The 24,582-nt window shown below is 35.4% G+C and overlaps 1 protein-coding gene across 1 annotated transcript; it reads left to right on the top strand.

Moving 5' to 3' along the window:
• The first annotated feature begins 287 nt into the window (after nt 1-287).
• Nucleotides 288-23,111, top strand: ENKUR (enkurin, TRPC channel interacting protein). The gene is made up of 5 exons (XM_044679564.1): nt 288-364; nt 8,631-8,776; nt 10,339-10,565; nt 15,081-15,227; nt 22,938-23,111. Exons 1-5 carry the CDS (start codon nt 288-290, stop codon nt 23,109-23,111), a joined length of 771 nt encoding a protein of 256 aa, XP_044535499.1.
• Nucleotides 23,112-24,582: the final 1,471 nt, after the last annotated feature.

The following is a 24,582-nucleotide window of genomic DNA, read 5'->3' as shown; positions in this document are numbered from 1 at the left end:
CCAGGTCAACAACGCAGATCCCCTTTCAAGAGCGTGGCCATAGCTAGAACTGTAGGAACAGGTCGAGGAGCTAGCTAAAGTGCAAGCCAAGGCTGGGGACATTTGCGAGAGGAGCTGGGAGGTAGAGAGGGCACGAAGGGAGGCAAAGGGGGCTAGGAGAAGGTAAAGGGAAGAGAGCAGAGAGGGAAGGAGGGGAGGAACTGACCAAGGAAGGAAAGGAAGAAAGAAGCGGGCCAGAGAGCAAAGAAACTTGGAGGAAGGGGTGGGTGAGGAGGCATTTGGTGGCAATGGACTCCCTGTGCCCTCCTGAGAGCATTTATAACCTCATACCCGCTGACACGAAGGTTCCTGCCAAGCCTTCGAGGTAGGTGGGTAAGCCAAGATTCATCGGTAAGGGAGAAAGGGAAGTACTCTTCAATTCCAGGAATAAATAGCCATGCCTGTTGTAGGAGTTTTCTGTAAAGAAATAAAACTGTTATACTTAAAATTAATAGCTTTTTCTACGTCAGAAAGAACATACATATATGTGCATATATGTATTTTGTATTTATGTATATATGTACAAGTATATATGTTTATACACTTATCTCAGTGATATACTTTTGAGATCTGAAAGCACAGTTGGCAGCGCCTTTACTACATCAGAAAGAACACATATTTATATATGCATATATATGGTATATGTATATATATACAATGTATCAGTAATTTCATATTCTTTTGAGGTTTGAGGGCACAAGTAGCAGCACCTATACTGTGAGAACAGTTCCAGGTACTGAAGTGCCTCTTTTCAGACAAAAAATTAGTCTTCAGTTTAGTGTGATGGGGTAGCTGCTTTCTAACTATATCATTATATACTATTCTATATATATAGCATGGTCTTTTTTGTAGTACTCTATTCAGGTAGAGGTGGAAAATAAAATTTCACTTTTTCCTCATAAAAAACTTGAAATTGGATTTCAAGATTCATTTGTCTGTGGATAACTGGCTTACTGTTTAAAGGGATAATGAATGATGCTTGGCTTTTTCCAAGAATGTTGCAAAAGTGAAAGTTTTTATCTTTAAATTATCTGAAATTCCTGAAGCAAATAATAGGTAATCAGTAGCTGAAGTTTTCCCTAAACTTGAGTCGTCTATCTTTTGAAACTGAGAAATAAATGTCATCAATTTCTCTAAGGTAAGGACTTCTTAATTCACCTCACTGGGAAGAGAAAAAAAAAAAAGAAAGTAGAGGAGGCTTTTTCCTTGTTCTTGTTCTAATTTTTCCCAGAGTTTTGCCTTTTTTACCCTAAATAAGGGACTTAATTAATAAATTGAATAGCTAATCTTCAGCAAATATATATAGTCCCAGAAATATCTAACTGAAATATATGATTTTCCAAACTCTTCAGTAGAGTGCCTGATTGATGCCTTTTTAATGTATTTTGTACTTATATGTCATTTCACACTCTCTTTCCAGATTGAACACTGTCTTTGTGATTAAGAAAAACAAAACATACAATATAGGGACTATATTTAACTGTGTACAATATTCTATACTATATAAGTCCACTTCCTCTGCCATTTAGTGGGAGTTAGAAGAAGGAAATATCATCCTGACAACTTTGAAAATTTTATTGAATTTAGCAAAACCAGCAAGTTAGAATACTATGGTCCAGGATAATCATAAGTAGAAGTTCTTGTTTGATATCTTCCAGTAACTTCTACCCCAGGTCTTGAAGCCTAGCGATAGTTTCAGTAACAGCTCAATTTATGAATATTGTGAAAGGTATAATTACTACTACAGAGTAAATCTCCACTTCTACAAAGTGGTTAGAGAATATAGTATATTCTGGTTAGACTCAGATATTTTTTACCTAAAGATATCCCATAGTGATCATTTAGACCATTCCTCTCATTTTACAGTTGGAGAAACTGAAGGCTATCAAATATTCCCAATATCCACATAGTGGTAGAGCCAGGATTAGAACCCAAGTTTCTTAACCCTAGTATTTCTCTAGTATTTTTACAATATTGTGTTGCCTGGTTAATGTAATGTAATATAATTACAATAAAAATAAGTACCTATTTTTTTATATTTTTGATCAATCTTTGATTCAGAAGACACTCTAGGATTTTAAAGTACTCTACAGATTGGGAAATTAAGAAACAGCTTTTTTTAGACCCAATGTAAATTTTTATTTTCTTAAAAATAAATCTTTGTATATTTGGCATTATTATTTTTTATTAAACAGAAAGTGTAGCAAATGAATGCTTAGTTGAGTTTTCAAAATATTCAGAGTCTGCCTAGATTGAGTTTTATAATACTTAATTTTTTAAAATAATTTTCATTTTATCCCAGTGATCTTCTAATCACTAGGCAAGATTAATCTCTTTAATACAACTTAAGTATTAAGTAATCACCTACTACTTATTTAATAAATATAAACTACTTGTAATATGGAAGATAATGTACTGGCTGCTGTTCAGCATATAAAGAAATATAAATATTATCACTGCCATCCCTGACCTTAAAATCTCTTGGTTAGAAGACATATGCATGAAAACTATGTTATAAAATGGCAGGGCATGAATATATATAGGTTATAAGTCCAATGACTGGGCAAGAACAAGGGTAGAAATTTTCCCAAGGTGTGATGAACTAATGCATGAATAGTGAAAAAGAGAAAAGCAATCCCTGTGTGTCTCTTATGATATCCTTTTGTAACTGAAATGTGGCTAAACAAGAGTATGATTATATGGATTCAACAAAGAATGTTGAGTAATCAGTTAAATTAATTAAAACTAACTCTAGAGAGTGAGTGCTAAACAGCTCTGTTCTTAACCCTATCCTGCTGAATTATCAATTCCTTCTGAGAAGTCATAAGAAACATTTATCATAACTCTATACCTGGTGTCAGGCGTGCATTTCAGAATAGCTGAGAGTAACAGCCTGCACAGTAAGAGCCAGTGCAAGCAGCCAGACTTTAAAAACCAGCATTCCACTTTCCATTTATAATTTAGGTGCTTATCTATGAATACAGAATCATAGATTCAGAGCTAGAAGGAATCTCAAAAGTCCAACTTCATTTTACACAGGAAATTGAGGCCCAGAGAAGTCAAGTTGCTTGCTCAAGGCCACCCAGAGAGTAAGTGGCAGAGCTGGAATTTTAATCTGGATCCTCAGACCTAGATACATCTATTTGCTTTTTTCCAGGATACCATGCTTCCTCTGATTAATTATATAAACTGCATTTGATCTCTCAGCATAGTAATTCCCTAATCTCACGCACCTAATCTCTCTGCCTTTGATTCAAGCTTTCCCTCCTCAATCTAGTTTCACATTATCCTTGGGAAAATATGTCCTCTGGGACCTATATTCTATTTTTTTAAACCCTTACCTTCTTTCTTAGAATCAATACTGTATATGGATTCCAAAGAAGAAGAGCAGTTAAGGGTTAGGCAATGGGAGTGAAGTAACTTGCCAAGGATCACACAGCTAAGGAAGTGTCTAAGGTCATATTTGAACCCAGCACCTCTTTTCTCTAGACCTGGCTCTCAATCCACTGAGCCACCTAGCTATCCCTCTATTTTGTTTTCAACAAGCTTATTTTATATTCTCAGATTTTTCCTACTTCTTAACTTTTAACGAAATAGAGATTTCCCCTAAGGACACCTAAAACTGAGAGAACTGGATAATATGTAATGTGTCTTCCAACTCATAATTCCGTTGACCCCTATGAAATCACATCTCTCCCAGTCATCTCCATTGATAACTACTCCTTTCACTCAAATTGCTACTGAAGGACAGAAGTAGGAGTACTTGCTTTCTTCTTCATTCATTTTCAGGTTATCCCTCTACCACCATCTTCTAATAACCTTTCCTTATTCAAAATCCATTTTCTCCATTCTCATTGACCATCATCTACTCATTTTCAAAGTCATTCTCTAAATCTCAAGCGGTTTGTTTGGGTTTTTTTAGCTTCCTAGTTTGTGGTCTTGATAATCACTCTATGTCCTATTATCCTCACTGGAAAATTTAAAATCCATATTGAGTCACCTTTAAAGCCTTGCCTTAAAATGGTTCAATATTAGTGATATCCTCTGCTCACTTCAGCCATATATCACCATGCTCACATCTTAGACTTTCCCATTTATTTCATGGAAATTTGCCACATTTATGATCTTAAATTTCAAAACTTCAAACACTCATCACAACTTCCTATCCTCCCATCTCTCTACACTTCACACTAAATTTGGTCTTTCCCATCAATATGAACCTTGGTTAGTTGATCCCTTCTAACTTTTCCACTATAGTTTTATTTTTCTTCATATTTAGCTTTAATCCCCTCATCTGCATCTTTACTAATTTCCCAACCATTATTTTATAATATCTCTTCTTTAAACTTGTTACTTTTCCTAATCTGCTAATCCTCAGACATAGATAACCCCAGCATCAAATGTTCCTATTTTAGGGATGCTGAGTATCACTATATGCAACAATCTACCCTATTCTTATCAATTATCTCATATAGCATTTGAGTTGGAAGGACTTCAGAAGTCATATAATACAACTCAAAGATCATCTAATAAGGGTTAATTATGAAAGAGTCACTACTATAATATAACTAACAAATGGTCATCCAGCCTTTACTTACCTCCTGAGGTAGCTCATTCTATTTCTAGATAGCTCTTACTCTTAGGATCAAACCCAAATTTTCCTCCTTTCAACTGCTACCTTTGCTTCTCTGTTTTCTGAGGCCAAGTAGCACAAGATTAATCTTTCTTCTACATAAACATATTGCAAACACTTGGAGGCATTTTTCATGTTCTCAAGGTTTCTCCAAGCTAAATGTTTCTACTTGCTTCAACTAGTTATCAATAATATGATCATCAAGTATTTAAGTCCCTGTTATATTCTAGGCAGTATACTCACTTCTGGGGATTGAATTACAAACAATGAAACAGTCTGTAAATGGAAAATGAGCATATATTCTCAAAGACTTTCACCATTCTAGTTTTAATACTCTAGCTTCTTAGTATTCTTTCTAAGGTGTAGCACAAAAAACAAACCTGGTACTCCACATAAAGTCTGACCAGAGCAGAGTACACTAGGAATCAAAAAGTATCATTGATTCAATGTCATCATGGCAGAAGGTATCTAGTGTGGTGCCTCAGGGAATGATGCTTAGCCCTGTCTTGTTTAAGATTTTCATCAATGACTTTGATAGACATAGAGGAAATTTTCAAATGATACAAAAATGAGAGAGATAGCTAATACAGTGTATGACAGGATCCAAACGGATCTTGACAGACTAGGACATTGAGCTGAATCTAAAAAAAAATAAGTTTAATTGGGATAAATTTGAATGTGACCCAAAATTGCCATGAACATACAGCCCCAGATTCTATCAACTTGTTGGAACAAAACCTGCTAGGAAAAATTCTGGGATTTATGTGGAGAATCCTGGAAGAAAGATAACAGAGAGGGAAGGAAGCCAAGCATGAATGGTTAGAGTTTTTGCCTTCCAGCTTGGTATCCTTTGTACTTATTCCAGAATTTAGCTCTTATTTGATACTTATCTGTGTTAATCTGGACTTCCCTATAAAGATTATAAAGGGAAGGTTTGCAATTGATGCTGGGCTAATAGAGGCTATGACTTCTAGGTATGGTCTTGATCAGACCAGGTTCAGTAAGATGCCTTCATATACCCCCAAGAGACAATATTGCGATATCCTAAACCTGTTTAGATCCACAGACTGCTCCCTTCTCCTTTCAAATTATTTCCCTTGAAAACCATTATGAAGTTGCTGACTAGGTACAGCAACTTCACTCGTTGGTCTAAGAGAAGGAAAGAATAAACACCGTGTACAGAAATGTGTTCATAGCTGCATGCATGGATAGGTGAGAAAAATAGCCAAAGACCTTCCTCTAACTAACCCTTGAGACCAGCTCAGAGTAGTCCTGCCTCACTTGCAACCTTTAGGAAAGAAAAACCAAGAAACGGATGAGTTGAAACTTTTAGTTGCACATTCACTTTAGCTCAGCAACCCCTTAGTCTTTTTTTATTCCAGTTCCAGAGGCAATCACGATACTGGTCAACATGACATAGTACAAATTCCTGAGTTGCCAAGACTGGAAACTAGGTCCCCAATGTTTCCATATGGTCACTTGGACTTAAAATAATTGGAGGAATATATGTGCAAGCTCAAATGACTGCCCCCCCCCATTAGCCAGTTCACCTTATTACATAAAATCTTGCATTTGGCTACAAAAAAATTGCCTTTACAAATATGTAATCTGTGGCTGGCATGGTAGTATAGCAGAAAAAGAGCTAGAGTTTTTTATGGACTGAAAGTTCAATGTTATTTAACATTGTGATTTGGCAGCTAAAAAACTAATGCAGCCTTGATCTTCATTAAAAGGGGCTTAGTTTTTAAGAATCACTCAGCCCTTATCAGACATCTTCTGAATATGTTCAATTTAAGAAAGTCATTGAAAAAATGCTGGAAAGTATCCAGAGAAAGGCAAACCAGGATAGTGAATAGCCTTGAATCCGTGATATATGAGGATCAATTGAAGAAATATTTAGCCTGAAGAATAGAAAATTTCATGAGAACATGGCAGCTGTCTTCAGGTATTTGAAGGTCTCTCATTTGAGGTAGGAATTATACTTAAGTCTGACCTTAGCAGAACTAGAGGACTGGGTGGAAATGGCAAAAGCAAAACAAAACAAAACAAAAAATTTGGACTTGATTTTGGGAAAAATTTTCTAACAATTAGAATTGTCCAAAAATAGAATGACCTGCCTCTAGGGAAGGTGGTAGGTTCCACCTGCTTGAAAATCATTAAGTGGAGACCAGATACTCTTTAGGTATATTTTAGTGGATATTCCTTTGGTATATGGGCCAGACTAGATTAGCTTTGTAGCTTTCCTTACCACATTGGTTAACTCATATTAAGCTTTAAGTCTACTGAAACAACCAAGTATTTTTCAGGTGGCCTTGATGTCTAACAAACCTGCCCTAATTATTAGGCTTTAATTTTAGCCCTGCCATGTTTCACCTTGTTTTATTCATGATGTGAGATTCAAGATCTTTTTGTGTTCTGATAGTCACTTACTAAGTTATCTCTCCTAGTTTTGTGTCTTCCACAAATTTATTAAGGATTCCATATAAGGCTTCTGTCCAAGTCTGTTAAGAATATCAAATAGCATAGATCAAGCAGAGATTCCCTAGGTTACTTCATCAGAAACTTGCCTTTCAAATTATTTCATTCTCTTCAGTGACAGTTTCAAGCCTTTTTGAAGGGGCAAATATTTTGAGAGAGCAAGGGAGCAAGTCACAGCTTCTTGGAGTTTTGGTTTCTTTTGTGAAATGGAAATGATATTTGTATGACCCACTTCAAAGATGTTGTATAAAAAGTTCTTTGTAAAATCTGAATTAACATATAAATATTATTTTCTTTTCTAACTACCCAACTCTATACTCTGGCCCCACACTTAGAGCTGACAGTTTACTGTCTACTTTCCTAAGATCATCTGATTGAAAATCCCTCAAGTCCCCTTCCCTGGTCCTCAAAATTTCTCATTATATTTATTCTCTAGTCCTTCCTGCTCAACAGAAGAAGTATTCTTACACCTTTATTTCACTAAATATCCATTTTCCCCCCTTTCATGATTACCCTCAGCTGTGCTGAATAGGTTATTCTGGGTTGCAAATCCAGCTTTGCTCTTCAGAATATCGTGTTCCATATCTTTCAGTCTTTTAATATAGAAACTTCTAAGCTCTATATTATCTTGATTATAGCTCCACAATATTTAAATTGTGTTTTTTTTCTAGTTACTTGCAATGTTTTCTCCTTTACCTGGGAGCTTTAAAACTTAACTATAACATTCCTATGAGTTTTCATTATAGGATATCTTTTTTTAAACCCTTACCTTCCATCTTCAAATTAAAACTGTGTATTGGTTCCAAGGCAGAAGAGTGGTAAGGGCTGGGCAATGGAGGTTAAGTAACTTGCACAAGGTCACACAGCTAGGAAATATCTGAGGCCAGATTTGAACCTAGGACCTCCTATCTCTAAGCATGGCTCTCGATCCACTGAGCCCCCCAGCAGCCCTTTTTAAAGTAGTGATGGGTAAATTTTTTTATTTCTATTTTACCCTAAAACTTTTTCTAAAATTCAAGATAATTTTTCTTAATGATTTCTTGAAGTATAATATCCAGACCCTTCTTTTAATCATAATTCTTAGTCAGACCAACAATTTCAAAATTCTTTTTCTTCAATCCTTTTTCCAGGTCAGTTGTTTTTCTAGTGAAATATTTCATATTCTCTTCTATTTTTCATTCTTTTTATTTTGCTTTATTATTTTTTGATATCTTATGAAGTGATTAGCTTCCCCTTGCCCAATTCTAGTTTTTAAGAAGTTATTTTCTTCAGAAAGTACTAAATACTACTACTTTCTCTAGTGCTGAACATGGGAATGCCATGGTCACTAAAACCTCACTGTATATTGCTAACTTGGTAATATTTGATTGTGACTCCTTTACATAAGTGTAGATTTAATTTGCTGAAAATCAGTGCATTTTAATGATTAGAAATTATGTGAATAAAAATGCTGAATACTTGGGCTTCTTTTTAATTCAAGGTATGTATCAATATTTAAGACAGCTGTGAAAAATGACTTACAGAAAGGTAAAACTGCGTGCAAAACCATGGGGCCAGCGAAAATTGAGTTACCTTCCCCAAAAGAGTTTCTCCAGAAACATTCAAAGGTACCAAAACTGCCACCCAGTAAGTGACACCATTCTTCTTTTATTAAAAATGTAAAAGAGATAAATGTTTAAAATAGTGTTCATGACTTATAATATGAGTAAAGTGTTCAATTTAAATATTACATTTTAATTTTATTTAATTCACTTATTTATTTAACTGATGTTTATTAATTATTTTATTTGTGAACTATAAATTATTCTGAAATCATTTATGAATAATGAATATTAAATAACTTAATAACTAAAATTTAAGTATTAAACATAAAACTGGACATTTACTTTGATATGTAATGTTTGAAGATTGTGGACAAGGAAGAAAGTATAAGTAATTAGCAAAAGAAACCAAAATAAGCATTTTTTTCTTTTTTTCCCAGAATTGTCCATTTAATAGGCATTAATGAATACTCAATTGCTTTAAACTGTTTTACACCTGAAGAAACTTATGGGCATAGAGGTTAAGTCATTTCCCTAAAATCACACATAGATAAGTTTCAAACCCAGCATTCTCTTTAATACACAGTGCCATGTACATTACTAAAAATTTAGGGCGTTAAGTTTCTAGAGGGCTAAGCTTATCAGGGTCAACTGCTACAATGCCAAGTACATTCAGAGCAAGGGTAATGGGAAAGGAAGTTTTCAAGAAATGGGGGGCAGCTGGGTAGCTCAGTGGAGTGAGAGTCAGGCCTAGAGACAGGAGGTCCTAGGTTCAAACCCGGCCTCAGCCACTTCCCAGCTGTGTGACCCTGGGCAAGTCACTTGACCCCCATTGCCCACCCTTACCACTCTTCCACCTATGAGACAATACACCGAAGTACAAGGGTTTAAAAAAAAAAAAAAAGAAATGACCAGAGTTAGGGTGTGAAGGGATCGCTAAGAATGGGCTTATGAAGGTTAGTAAGGTATACTGAATTACATTATGAAATCTATTTTGAGACATGCGAAGATGGGATTAATAGTCTTTAAAATACCTAACAATAGAAAATGTATATGTCCATATGAGGACACTCCTAAAGATAACTGTTATATTTTTAAAATTAATAAAGTGGTTTGGGCTTATTAAGGATTTAAAAACTGTTAAAATAGCAAATATTAGATTGAAAAAAAAATAATTCATCCATAATCCTGAAAAGAAATTATTTTCTTAAGGCATTTTAAAAGGGAATATGAAAGGCGGGGTTGGTATATTTTGATTAGAAATAATAGCAAACAATAACTATTTATAGCACTTTGAAGTTTGCCAGTCATTGTACATGTATTATCGTGATATGTCCAAGGTCACAAAGCTTATAAGCATTCTAGGCAACCTTCACATTTGGCATCTTTGTGAGTACAGAGCTCTCTCTAGAATACCAATTAGCTACCAGTAAAACAGTTATTAAATAAATGACAATAATTTTATTGCTTATCTTCATACATCATATACTTTTGTATTTTATACTCAATACATGGACCTATTATGGTACATTTAATTTTATTCTATATCATAAAAGTCTTTCATTTCTAGTTTGTTCTTAAAATACTTGAAAATTTTTGTATTAATTGTTTGCCATCTAAAGTATTCACAAGCAATTTTATGTGTAGGTGACATAAAGCCCGATAAGCCTCAACGAAAAAAACCTCCTGTGCCATCAAGGAATGATCATCCAATTATGGGAATTCAGAGTGGAAAAAACTTCATAAACACAAATGCAGCTGATGTCATCATGGGGGTAGCCAAGAAGCCTAAAGCTCTTTATGTTGACAAAAGGACTGGAGATAGACATGGCCTGGAATATTCAGGACTTATTCCAAAGTACATCAATAAAAAGGTAGTCTTATGATAAATGGTGTTAAAGGCTTAAGATTCATGGACATTTTAAATAAGCATTGATAATTATTTCACGTATTAACATTTGTAATACTTTGAGTGGTGTAGTGGAGAAAGAATTGCACATAAAGTCAGGGGAATTGGGGTTCAACTCCTGCCTCTGACTCATAATGGCCACATTACTTAATTTCTCAATCCCCCAAGTAGTAGCCCTAAACAGTTGCTAATGATCTGCATTTTTATTTACTAAGAGCTCTTTATAACAATGAAATCACAGTTTAAAAAAATTTTTCATCAAAGCCTAGTCTGTCTAAACCATCAACCATCTGTTATAGTTGTATTTAGCCCCAATATATGACAGAATCTATCTTTGGTATCCGTATTTGAATTCCCATACCTAGCTGAGTAAATGAAAGCCATAATTGTTTGGTGTCTTTACAATTATGTGAATTGCTTAAGTAGTTCTAATTAGCTTCTTCTTAGAATTCAGACTATGACTACTATATTATAAATTTTAAATGACTAGCCTGTGAGAACAAAGTTTTAAACTAACTTATTAAGCATTTTGCAAGCATGTAGGAGCAAAATGATGGAAATATAGAGGATTCAGTTCTAGAATCACTTGAACCTTCAGTGTGATAGTTATGCACTAGGGCAGTGTTGGCAAACCTTTAGAGATCATGTTCCCAAACTGCACCTTCAAGCCACCTGTGAGCTCCCCCACCCATTATCCCAGAAAGCGGAGAGAGGAAGTGCTCCCATTGGTCTGCTAGACAGAGAGACAGGGCATGCAAAAAGAAAGTCCTCAGACACAGAGGAGAGGGGGAACAGAGAGGTCCCCTCCTGCACACTAGGACATGCATGCCATGTCTTCATCAACATGGCACTAGAAAATAAAGAATTATTATTTAATAGGACAATTTATTTATTTTTATAGAGAAGGAGAACAAGATTCAAAGAATACTAAACAAAACTTTCCTTGTCTCTAACACTGAAAAATAGTGTGTCTTTATCCTTTAATATAGAAAGATAATTTTCATGACTGAGTTTTGTGGGAAAAGAATAAAAATGCTTAGGTGGCAGGTTTAAATGTATATGGCCTATTTTTCTCAGAAAAAATTAAAACATCTATGCATCTATGATTGGTCTCATTTGTCTATACTTTTTGAATGCCTAAGAAATTTTTTCAAGTTTATATTATTAAATTTAAGCACAGACCACAGAAGTCCATTTTAGTGCACTGTAACAATAATGTGCACAACTGGAGTAGTGATGCAGGTAAATGGGCAAGGCATTAACAGGAAGATGAGAAACTTTTATCAGAAGTTATTTCTGTTCTCTTCTCCCTGACTAAGAAAAATACAGTATGCATATTGAAGATTTTACTATTAAAGTACACATATGAACTCATAAGACATGAAAGTCATTATAGACCTCTTTGCAAAGTCAGAATTCCCATGAATTGTTGTCCTAAAGATTAAAGCTATAATTCTATATGTAATTCTAAGTAGCAATTCTATGTTTACCTGTAATGTTTGCTTAAGAAGCAAAGTACATGTCTAAATACATCCAGAATATATTCAATGTATATTCAAAGTTACCACTTAAATTGATGTCTTGGCAAGATGGAGCCCAATAATATACACTGTCAAAGTAGAAAACTAAGCCAAGGACAATGTGTTTTTGAAAGACTGGAAAATAGAATGTAGCACCAAGATATGATCTTGCCAAAGATATTATACATAGCAATTTAAGGTGGGAAAATTGTCTTTTGTATTAAATGTGAATTAACAAGGTCAACCTTAATAATTACCAAAAAGTTTTTCACTCAGTTCAGAAAAATATTGCCCTAAAGGTTTTTCTTCCAACCAGTTATTTCTCTTAAACTCATAAAAGATTCTTTAAGAAATGTGGCTATTTATTTATATATTAAAGATGTTATTATTATATTTATATAAATATTGCATAATTATCTATAAATGTACTTATTTAAAATAAAGTAATAAGCTTTGTTAATGTCAAGTGAGGTGTAAAAGAAATATGGTTACTAAAAGTGTTTGACTTTTTAATTGAGGATATAATGTAAACAAATTGAAATAGAAGAGGATAAATAAGTAGGATAGATAATGTAGTGAAAGTCTGTTTGTGTATACATTTTGTCCATGTGTGTATGTGTATAGAGAGAGAGAGAGAGAAAGAAAGAAAGAAAGAAAGAAAGAAAGAAAGAAAGAAAGAAAGAAAGAAAGAAAGAAAGAAAGAAAGAAAGAAAGAAAAAGAAAGAAGGAAGGAAGGAAGGAAGGAAGGAAGGAAGGAAGGAAGGAAGACAGCAAAGTGACACAACAGCTACATCACTGAGCCTGGACTCAAGAAGACCTGAGTCCAGTTCAAATATGAACTCAAACATTTCCTAAAAATGATGCTGGGCAAGTCACTTAACTTTTGTCTGCCTCCATTTTCTCTATTGTTGAATAAGATAATAATAGCATCTACCTCCCAGAGTTGTTATGAGGATCAAGTGGGATAATATTTGTAAAGAGCTTAGCAAATAACATAGTAGGTACTTAATAAATGTTCATTCATATGTATCTGGCTGACTAACTGATATCAGCTGATAATCATGGAAGACTCATGACCCATAGCAGTAGAGAGATACCCCCCACAATCCTCTGTGAGGCAAGGCTCTCAACTGAGAGTGGGGTAGGGAGAGGCATGGGAGGTTGGAGGAGGGATGAAAAGGTCTGCAAGAATCGCTATGAGGACTGGGAAAGTGAATGGATACAGGATATATAGAGTAGAATTACCTAACAGCAGAGAGGACCCAGTGAAGTGATGAAATTTGTCACAGATCAGCTCAGAACAGTTGCATGATTTTCTCCATCTGTGTTCTGCAGCACATGTGTAGGAGTAAAGACTGGGAATGATGGGAGAGATCCAAGACTGACTCTTGGCTGGGAAAAACTGGCAATATGATAAGGGACCTAAGAATTTAAGAGAGGAGGACAAGGTACCTTAAACTCACCAAGCATAAGGGCAGGAGTTGGGAAGAGGAGAAAAATTGTAAGCCAGGCATCAAACTGCTTGAGGAAGGAAGGGAAGTGACCTGGAGGTCTACAGACAACAGCTCCCAGGATTTCGATTTGGGTGGCAGATAAGAATAGCACACACCTTGGAGGAAGAGAGATTACTGAGTGATGTTGGAAAGGAAGAACCTGCTAGTGGCAAGGAGGACTATTCCAACTCCCAGGCCTTGACCTGTAAGCAGAGAAGAATGAGTGAATGTGCGGCCAGTACTGGAAAGGGTACCCAGGGAGGCTGTGCCAGCAGGGGAAAGCTAGATTTCAGTAGGGGCTCGTAAATGGAAGGAATGGAAGAGGAAAAGGCTTAAGACAATGGAAAGTTTTTTGCCTATGTAACAGGTCTGGGTGGAATTTTGTTGAAGGTTTGATGATGAGGGGGATGTGAATGAGGAATCTACATGTATAGCCCCTTTAAACTTTTCTAATTGCTTGGGCTTCTAGTATTTCAGTTTAATCTTCAATAATTACCTCCTCTCCAGGCTGAGGTATCAATACATTCGCCTGCATGGCAGTATTTTGGCTGACTGTATTCTATCCCATATCCCTGTTCTTAACAAGTGTGAGTTACAAGGCTACCCTAGGATGTTGATAAATCTTTTTACCTTTCCAAAAACAGAACTAGGGTTCCATGTTTAGCTGTTTTTTGAAACCGTTTTAACTTCCTTTGGTTCTTTGTCTTGGGAGCTTAGATTTTGGGCTACCTTTTAAGTTCCTGTGTTTTTGTTTGTTGAAATCAGGCAAAAGAAACCTCTGGGATACAAGTTATTTCAAAAACAAACAAACAAAACTCAGTCTGTAAGTTAAACTAAGTATCCATGCATAATGTGAAGGTAGGCCGATCAGGTAACAATATTATAGAAGAACTGATAAGAGAGAAAGATCAGGTGAGTTATTTCTACTCTAACAGACCAGAATCCACTGGTCCTAATGGGGAGAAAAATAATTTAGTCATGTGCTATGGTTTTGAACAATGGCTAGAATCAAATGGGAACAATTAAGCCTTTTATTTTAACCATTACCTTCTATTTTAGAATCAATCAATATTGGTTCTAAGGCAGAAGAGCAGTAGGGCTAGGCAATGGGGGTTCATTGACTTGCCCAGGGTCACACAGCTGGGAAGTGTCTGAAGTCACATTTGAACCCAGGATCTCCTGTCTCTAGACCTAACTCTCAATCCACTGAGCCACCCAGCTGCCGCTGAACAATTAAGTCTTTAAGATATACAGCAAATGAGTTCAACAATGTTTTTATTTTCTTCTCAGTCATTTGTAGAGTCATAGGACTTAGAAACAGATGGGCCTTGGGAATTCACTTAATCTAATTCCTTCATTTTACAGAGGACAAAACGCAGGATTTTAATAGCATATCAGCAAAGGGAAAACAGATTAAACTACACAGGTAGTGACCGTGCTTAAATATCTTTCTCAAAATTCTTTCAGGATTATGGCATTACTCCCCAATATATATGTAAGCGAAACGAGGAAGTTAAAAAAGTGCAAGAAGAATATGACAACTACGTCCAGGAGAACCTTAAGAGGGCAGCCATGAAGCGTCTCTCAGATGAAGAGAGGGACTCAGTTCTTCAAGTAAGTACTGGGTAGCATAGATTCACCCAAGACTCCTCAAAGCATCCCTGAAATATTCTTGCCCTTCCCACTTCATTTTTGGAAGCAGGAAACTATGCACTGGAAACACTGACAACTCCAGAAAAACTGCTACTTTTTGGAGAGGAAAAGGATAGTCATATATTTGTTTAATGAGTATAGCTCTAAGCTTCAATATATTCTCTTTCTAGGTGTGTCTTAAAGAATTATAGAAAACATATCTTGCCCTATGACTTTATGTTTTTATTTTCACTCTTATACTTTTATTTTTTTTCTAAAGCCTACCATCCCTGGCTTAGATATTTCTCACTAGATGGAGCTCTCTAATAGAGCTACAGTATCATGATAGCGGCACCTAAACAAAACTAATATGAAACAAGTTTCACACTATTCAAACATCCTAATCCCTTAGCTTCACCTTTTCCCCTCTTACCATGGAATCTCATTGGTTTAAAGACTTGACTATAGTAGAAAAATTTTTTAATTTACTTTTTGGCATTATTTTCTCCTTTAATAATTTTTTCCAAATACATTTAAAAGCTATTTTTAACATTTGTTTTTTCTTAATTTTGAATTCCAGATCCTCTCTTTCTCTCCATACCTGAAATGGCAAGCAATTTGATATAGGTTATACATGTACAATCATGCAAAACATATCTCCATATATAATAGAACTTTTTAAAAAGACATATAACTCTTTTAAATTAGATTTGCACCTAGAATTATACCATCTTTAGAGAGGTAAAGGGTATATTTTATGTGTGTGTGTGTTTTCTTTTTATAAATTTGTGGGTACACTATTTCTTCTTAATTTGTCTTACAAGTACATTAATCTATGCTGCTGAATATGGCTATCATGATCACAAATCAACAACAACTTTTTATTTGGACGTTTATGATCAGCAGAACCAGGTCCTGTTTACTGAGGATACAGTCCCTTCTCAGGAGGGACTATCAGACGGTAACAAGCCATATAAATAACAAACTGAATAATATCACATAGTAATACAACCTCATCACAAACCAGTGCCATAGTCAACAAGTGGTAAGGAAGCACAATAATTCAGTGGAAGGTGTAAGCATGGAAGACGAAGAGAGTCAGAGAAAGGCTTCAGGAAACATAGGAGACATCAGGTGATCCTTGTAACAACGTAAGAGCTTAGGTAAGAAGAGAGGAAGAAGGTATTCTAGACAGGTAGAACGGGATAAGGAAAAAGCACAGGCCAGAATATACCTAGAATATTGGTGGAACAGTAAATAGACCAATCTGGATAGAGAGGGATATCCGGGGAGGCTCTGGGATGTAGTGGGAAGAACTCTGGATAGGACACTGAATTTGGAGTCAATGGACTTGGATACAAGGCCCAGCTGAGTTTTACAAGATGTAAGGCCTTGGGCAAGTTACTTCAGCCGACAAGCCAAGATTCTTCATTGGTAAAATGGGGTTAATAATAATATACTACTTACTTTACAGGGCCGTTGTGAGCATCAAGTGAGATCATGCTTGTAAAGCATTTTGAGATCTTAAAACGCAGCCTTAACAGCCACTATGGCTATGTTGGACACCGGTAGGAGATGAGGTTGACGGGGGCAACATTGAGGAGGAGCTTGAATCCCAGGCCGGAGTTGGTACTTGACCTAGGCCATGGGAGCCACTGAAGGTTTTCTGGCAGGGTGAGGCAGCACACATTAAGCATTGTTTTAAGCACATGAATTGTTTAACAATGGGAACAAAATGGAAGGAGGAGGGGGTTTTAAAGTCCAAACAGTCCTGGCTGTCCAGGATCTCACGTTCTAATGGAGAAGACAACCCATTTGGAAAGTTTCAGCTGGAGTCAGAAGTCCGATGGTCTGTAAGGTGCAGCAGCAAAGCAGATTCTAATGCTTCTTCTTTCATGTCATTTCCACTGGTAAAAATAGCAGTTTCTGATGTTGAACCATGGGACAGTGCCAAGGATTTGGTAAGAACTCTCCTTTCTGGGTCTTTAATAGCAGCTAGTTGCCAGGGTCCATCCCAAGATGATGGAGAAGGGCACTGGGCTGGAAGCAGTGATTCTCCAAGGCTCCTAGACAGAGGAGAAACAGTAGTCAGGATGATGATGGTGGTTTGTCTCCTGCCTCTCTTCAGGTTGCCTCAATTCTCCATGGAGGCTGGCTTGCCTGCTGTGTGTGTGTGTGTGTGTGTGTGTGTGTGTGTGTGTGTGTGTGTGTGTGTGTATGTGTGTGCGCACGTGCGTGTGTGTCAAGTGCCACAGAGATAAAAAAGGATCAGGATTGAGGGAAGAACATTAGGGATGGCAATGAAAAAGGCATAAGTAACTTTGGAGTGAGCAGTTTCATTTCAATGATGAGGTAGAACCATGTTACAGAGGGTATAGAAGAGATTAAGAAAAGAGGAGCACTAAGTGTACGTGACTTTTTCAAAGGGTTTCACTGAAAAAGTGGGGAGAGAGATAAAAGGGATAGCCAGAAGAAATGATAAGAGAAAGTAAAGTTTGGAGATGGTGTGTGTTTTTTTTAAATTTCAAGGATGGAGACTTGAGCATGTTTAGGAAGGAACAGGAAAATTCTAATAGGAAAAGCTATTAATGGGGGCAAATTATTGGAAAACTTGGGAACAGCATGAGATCAAGCACACATGCAATAGGGTTTGCCTTGATAAGTCATCTGAGACAAGACTGAAGGAGAATATAATCAAGGAAGATGTCAGAATGAAGTGAGGCAAGGAGGCATAGTGAAAGGAAACCCTTGACTGAGAGTTTTGGAACGTGAAATGGAGGATGAAGTGAGGGGCAAGGTCCTCAGCTAAAAGAGTAGAGGAAGGGTCCTCATTTGGAGGAGAGATGAGAATTATTGGAACAGCCAGTGTGGAGAATAAAATACTGAATCAGGAAGGAAGAGAATTTTTTCCTTGTTGCAATGAGGGCCCAATTGAGATTGGATAATGTAAATTTGTAAAGGGCCCAGTTTCATTATTTGCTCTAGGAGCAAAAGAGGGTAGATTAAACTGTAATTATGCTCCAAAAATATAATTTCTTTTGATTGTGTTTTCCATATTCCTAAATTTAGTCTTTACAATGTCTAAAGCCCATCTACACTAAATGGTAACAGAGGGAGGCTGAAAATGTTATTGTAGTTTCCTAAAATGTAAATCTAAGAAATAACTTGGAAATTAGGAGATATAGTCTGCATTTTTCAGGTTAGGCAATATTTCAGAGAAAAGATAACTTCCTTGGAGTGGAAAGAAGCCACATACAAACATACACACAGTGTTCTACAGTATGCCATTGAGTCTGCCTAGCAAGTGAATTATATAGGTTCACAGCTGCTAGTAGCCTTAATATGATCTTTGGCAAAGGAATTTTATTATATCTGCCTTAAAATGGTCATAATAATGACCAGGCATAATAAAATGGTCAAAATAATATTCCAATTAGGAGTATGCTGATGCCTAGAGAATAAATAGTAGAGTCACCACAGCAACACAGGGACTAGCCTTGTAGGCAACTAACAAAACACTGAATTATTCTCCCTTTTGGGAGCATATCATCCTCAAACACATTGTTCCATGCCTCTTCCTGATGGAGATCTGCCCATACACAGGATCTGTGTCTACAACAACCTAGTTCTCTCACTTTGAAATGTTTTGAAAAACAAAACCAAACAAAAAATAAGTAATGCCCTCATAACATTATAGTGAAAATATTCAGATACTCAAAAGGGATCTGTGATCTCCCCTCTCTAGGAGATCCCTCTAACAATTCAGATTAACTCCTATCTATCTTTTGCAGTTCTCATCCCGATCCTCTCAAGTGTTTGCCCAGGAGATCCGTCCAATCTGCTGGAGCAACTCCTCACCTTCTCCTGACCTTACTCCTATTCTTCACAACGGTGCCAGGAGAGCACTCTGGCCATCTACCTGCCCTCCCCCACTTTTGCCAGCCTATAAGAGTTCTTCATAGTTTCTTATTGGTTAAATATTGCAACCTTCTAGCATACATTTGCCTTCCATTGCCCATTTGTGGAAAGCTCATTTTTACTTCTCCAGAGGCAGAGATGTTCCAGATCTTGCTTTAATACATCTATCCTATATATGATAGAAGTTTAGGGTCAGTAAACTTAAAGTCATTCTCCCAGAAGCAATTCTGCATGCTCTCCTCCTTTTCCACTCTGAACTCAATTCCTTGTTCAAAATATTGTCTGTCCTAGATATACACAGTTTTGGACAAAAGTATTTAACAGACACCTTTGAAAATCTAGTGAAACTTATATACTCTTCATAAAAAGGTTTTTAGATGCATAAAACAAGATTATAAAGAAAACCTATCATATCAAAATATAATTATTAAAATATTAAAAATTAAAAGTTCATAGACCCCAGATTAAGAACTCTTTGAATAGAATGTCCATACTGAAACCTGAGCAATAGGCATTTTTCATCTATTTTGTCTTTCTTTTGTAGATGGACAGGTCAAAATCCTTATACTGATTACAGATTTCTTTCAGGAGGATTTGAAATGTGTCAGTGCTTTTGATGCAAGCAAACGATGGTATCTGCAAACAGGAACATGTTAAAGACCCCATCATCCACAGGGAATCCATCCTTAACCTGTATTCTGTTATAGATCTCCTCCATCATAGGTGTAAATACTTTTGTTGAGCATACATCTCCTTGTTTTTTGCCTTGCTTGACTTTTATTATCAAATTCCATCTGTTTGCTTTTCCCGTCTCTGGTCTCTCTAAAATAACAAATACAGATAAAGAAAAAGAAAAAAAAATACTTCCATCTAATAGGGGAAAAAAAACTACATGTATGGTAAAGAGACAGAAAGTTTTTTCAAATGTCAATCCTTAAACTTAGTGTAAAGATAAAGATAAGGAAGATCAAGGAAGAATCTTTTGTTATAATTTAGTTTTGTCTGTACCTTCTTTCTGTCTTTGATATTGAGTTAAGTTCAACAAAATTTTTATTAAGGCCCTATTATGTGTATTTCTTAGGTACTGGGCATACAGAGATGAAATAAGACATAATCTCTACCCTCACAGAGTTTACAATCTTTTAAGGAAGACATGTACATGCTTAAAAATAGTATGAAAAACAAACAAAAGGTGAAAACAAAATCAAAACTCAATGGTTCTTCACTCTCTAATGTTCAGTTTTCTGGCAGTCAAGGCTTTCCAATATTTGGCTTAATTCTACCTATCCAGGCATCTAACTAATCTTACTCTCTCTTCATATATTCATGTTTTAATCAAACTTACCTACTTGGCTCTTCCCACTCTTTCCCAATCTCTCTTACTTATTTGCCAGTATGGGTTCTGCACATACACCTAGGAATAGCAATCAATCCATCCTCTTTCCCTGGAAAATTTCTGGCTCTCAAAATCTTTCTCTTTCTTCAAGATTTAGTTCAGGTACCACCTTTTCAACAAAACCTGACCTGATTTGGTATTCACAATATAAGTGATCTTTCTCCCTCCCAGTTTCTCATACCAATTTTTTTGGACTTTTCTCATGCAAGTGCCTACATTCTAGTATGGATTAAAGCTAATCCTGTACATGTATTTCCTAAAAGACTGTAAATATATTGTAAGATAGAAAAGACTGAAGAGGATTATGGTCAGTCCAGGAAAAAGGAATAGAATTGATAGTTCCTCAGATGATAAAGTTTATTCAGTTAAATCAATGAGGATCTGAAGGAAATGGAGGAACAACTGGAGATACAGGAGAATAATATAATTTAGCGCTAAACCTAGGTAAAGGGGTTAAGAAAGAAGTGGTAAGCATCAATATTATTGTATGAACAATACTGTGAGGAAGCAGTGTACTGGAGGCAGCCATAAAAAAAGGCTCACATTTTATATTGAAAGTCCATAGGAAAATATTATTGATGATCATAACAAAATCATAGGTCCACAGCCAGAACAAACCTTTAGGGCAATTTAATATAACCTCCTTGTTATTCAGAGGAAGAAACTAAGACCCAGAAAAGTTAAATGTATTTCCCATATCACGTGTGACTAGAAGAGCTGAGATTTGAACCCAAGCCCTCCATTCAATCCTTCAAATCCATTGTTCTTTCTGTTGTCCCATGCTGCTGCTCTCCAGCCCAAGATTCTCATGAAGACAGCTTGCTGGAACACATCTCATAAATTGTTAAGCATGGACTATGTACATTGAGTTTTCCAATATTACTAAAACTCCATACTTCTCACTTTAGATTTCTTTCTATTTTAGTTTTACCTTTCTCCCAAATCCTCATTGATTTAGTCGAATAAATTCTGTCATCTAAGGAATTGCCAGTATTCTTCCTCTTTCCTAGGATAACCACAATCCTGTTCAATCCTGTTTTCTGTTCTACTTTCATATTAATTTAAACCCGCAACTAAATTATTGAGGTTTTATTGTATTCCACAAACAAGTTGAAACTTGTCATTTAAGAACCCATTTGGAAAGCTACTAACTCTGGTGACCCTTTCAGTGCTATCTTAAAACCTTTAATAAATCACTATCTCGTTTTCTTTTTTTTTCCAAACCCTTATCTTCCATATTAGAATCAATACTATGAATTAGTTCCAAGGCAGAAGAGTGGTAAGGGCTAGGCAATGGGGGTTAAGTGACTTGCCCAGGGTCACACAGCTAGGAAGTGTCTGAGGCCAAATATAAACTCAGGACCTCCCATCTCAAAGGTTGGCTCTCTATCCACTGAGCCACTTATCTGCCCCTGCCAACCCCATTTTCTAAGCAATAGTTAAATTACCATGCTTTATTTTCTTATACTTTTATGCAAACAAATCAATATATGCCTCTATGGCATAAAATGTTTTATGCATTAAAATAAGTTCAGACAGCAGTTGTAAATCATTTTTAAATGGGGACCCACTAATAATCTATATTATAACATTATATATAAACATATATAATGTATTACAAATTTACATATAGGTATAATGTATTACTGATCATTTGTATATATAGCTGTATATAAAATGTATTACATACAAAGAAACAAATTGTAGCTCCTAAGACATCCATAGCCTTGAATTTATTGTTTTATGAATTTAAAACATTACTTAGAATATTAAATTCACATGTTTATTAACTTTAGTGAATTAAATATTAAGTATTAAATTCACATGTTTATTAACTTTAGTGATATTTGAATCATCACAAAGATAAAAAGGAAATTTAATTCTCTTAGTGTATGCCTCAGAAAAGTGAATCTTGGCATCAGGTGGAAAGTTCATTTTGCCAGACAGGTGAAAAATAAAAACATTTTTATGAATGAGTAAAATTTTTTTTAAGAAATGAAGTTGAATTTGGAATAAAGTATTTCCAGTTCAGAGATATCTCTATTGTAAGTAGTTTGGGGTGTTTTGCTTTGTTTTAAGATAATAACAATAAATTACATACTAAACTATTGTTCTAAAATTATTACTGCTTTGTTTTATATTATTTTCTAGTCTTGGATATATGCATTTGATTGACTGTTTTTATTTTAAGTACAGTTACATAAAAAAAAAAGATAGCAAATAAATACTCCCAATGGGAGTTGAACACACATCCAAGGACAGAAATTGGCCCTTGTACAGTATTTTTGTTACTGTTGCCAAGGACCTGATAAAAGCATCCAAAGTGGTTTTCTTTATAATGCACTCATCAGCTTCCTTTGCATTTCATGAATTTACAGGGTCTGAAAAAGAACTGGGAAGAAGTACATAAGGAATTCCAGTCTCTTTCTGTATTTATTGACTCCCTACCAAAGAGGATTCGCAAGCAAAGACTAGAAGCAGAAATGAAACAACTGGAACATGACATTGGTGTAATTGAAAAGCATAAAGTCATCTATATTGCTAATAAGTAGTGAAAAATTTATAGAATATAATTATTTTAAGTCAGAAAATACAAAATGGAAAAATAAAATTAATAACATGCTTTCAAAGGAAGAAAAATAGTATTAAGAGAACAAAGCAGTAGACAATGCATTCTTAAGTAATGTTTAAAGAATAATGTGAATTGTTCACTTTTATAAATTTTTTTTACTGGTGTGAGATTTCCAGGTATGAACAAATTAAATTTCGATTTTCTTTGTACTTTTCTAGAGTTTTTCATTATTGTTATTCTATATTTTAAGTAAGTTTCATATGTGTGTATATACTTAATAGTTTTCTTGTACCAAGAAAATCTTAGCTTAGTACCCCTACACTCCTTGTAGACTTCATGCCAAAGTTATTTTAATGAACTTAATATCAGTTTGTTAATAGTGCTACCTCTCCCTCTCTGCATACATCCTCCACCCTTATGATTATGCAAAGAACACACCTCTTTTTAAAAAATCAAGCTATTTGAGTTGGGGCATTCGATTGTCTATGCCTCATTCTCCAACTCTGAACATAGGATGTGGTATATTGGAAAGACACTGAACTAAATAGTGAAAGATTTGTTTCCTAAGCCTAACTCTGTGATTTACTAGGAAGGTAGCTTTTAGCAGATTAATCCACTTCTACTGAGTGACAGTTTTTTCATAATTCAATAATAATAATTACCATATGCAGGCCAAGGGTATGTGTGATTGTGAGAATAAAATAAGAATATGTATTTGAAATGTCTGATACAATATATCAAAATTCATGAGCCACAACCAAAGCAGTACTTAAGGGAAATTTTATATCTCTGAATGCTTATATCAATAAAATAGAGAAAAAGCAGATCAATAAATTGGCATGCAACTAAAAAGACTAGAAAAAAATGAAATGTCTGATATATCATTCCCAAGCTGTCTTTGTTATCTGTGACTTTTCTGATTTCTTCCTTAGATAAATAGCCTTACTATACCAAACTGAAAGTTCTTCTATTTGGGAGTAAGGAGAGGGGAAAGGGTGAGAGAAGGGAATAGATTTGCAAAGACTTAATTATTCATTGTCATTGAGGATACTAAAACAAAAAGAACATCTGACTTCTTGCTATACTATGTAAAAGATTTTGCCTTTTTATTCTATTATTTTTATTCTCTTATTCATATTAATGTATTCACATGGCAATTGGATGTTAGTTTATTGGTCCTTTTCTGACCTTCTACTTCCAAGATATTTATAGATGGAAATTCATTTAATAGCAAATAACTGGTGTAGGTTCTTCAAGGCACAATGTATTCAGAATTAGAAAGTACAAGAGCCATCTTGTTCCACCTATACTAGGAACCAGAATTTTCTCTGCAGTGTCCTCAACAAGTATTTATCCAATCTAGGCTGGAGAAAGGGAGATTTAGTGCCACTTGAAGCAAGCCATCTCCCTTATGAATAACTGTCAGGCTTCTTATTCCAAAAGTTTTTAAT

This window comes from Gracilinanus agilis, chromosome 5 (genome assembly GCF_016433145.1).
Source record: "Gracilinanus agilis isolate LMUSP501 chromosome 5, AgileGrace, whole genome shotgun sequence".
In the NCBI taxonomy this organism is placed as follows: domain Eukaryota; kingdom Metazoa; phylum Chordata; class Mammalia; order Didelphimorphia; family Didelphidae; genus Gracilinanus; species Gracilinanus agilis.
The sequence above is the reverse complement of the archived record's forward strand: the minus strand, read 5'-3'. Positions and strand labels throughout refer to the sequence as shown.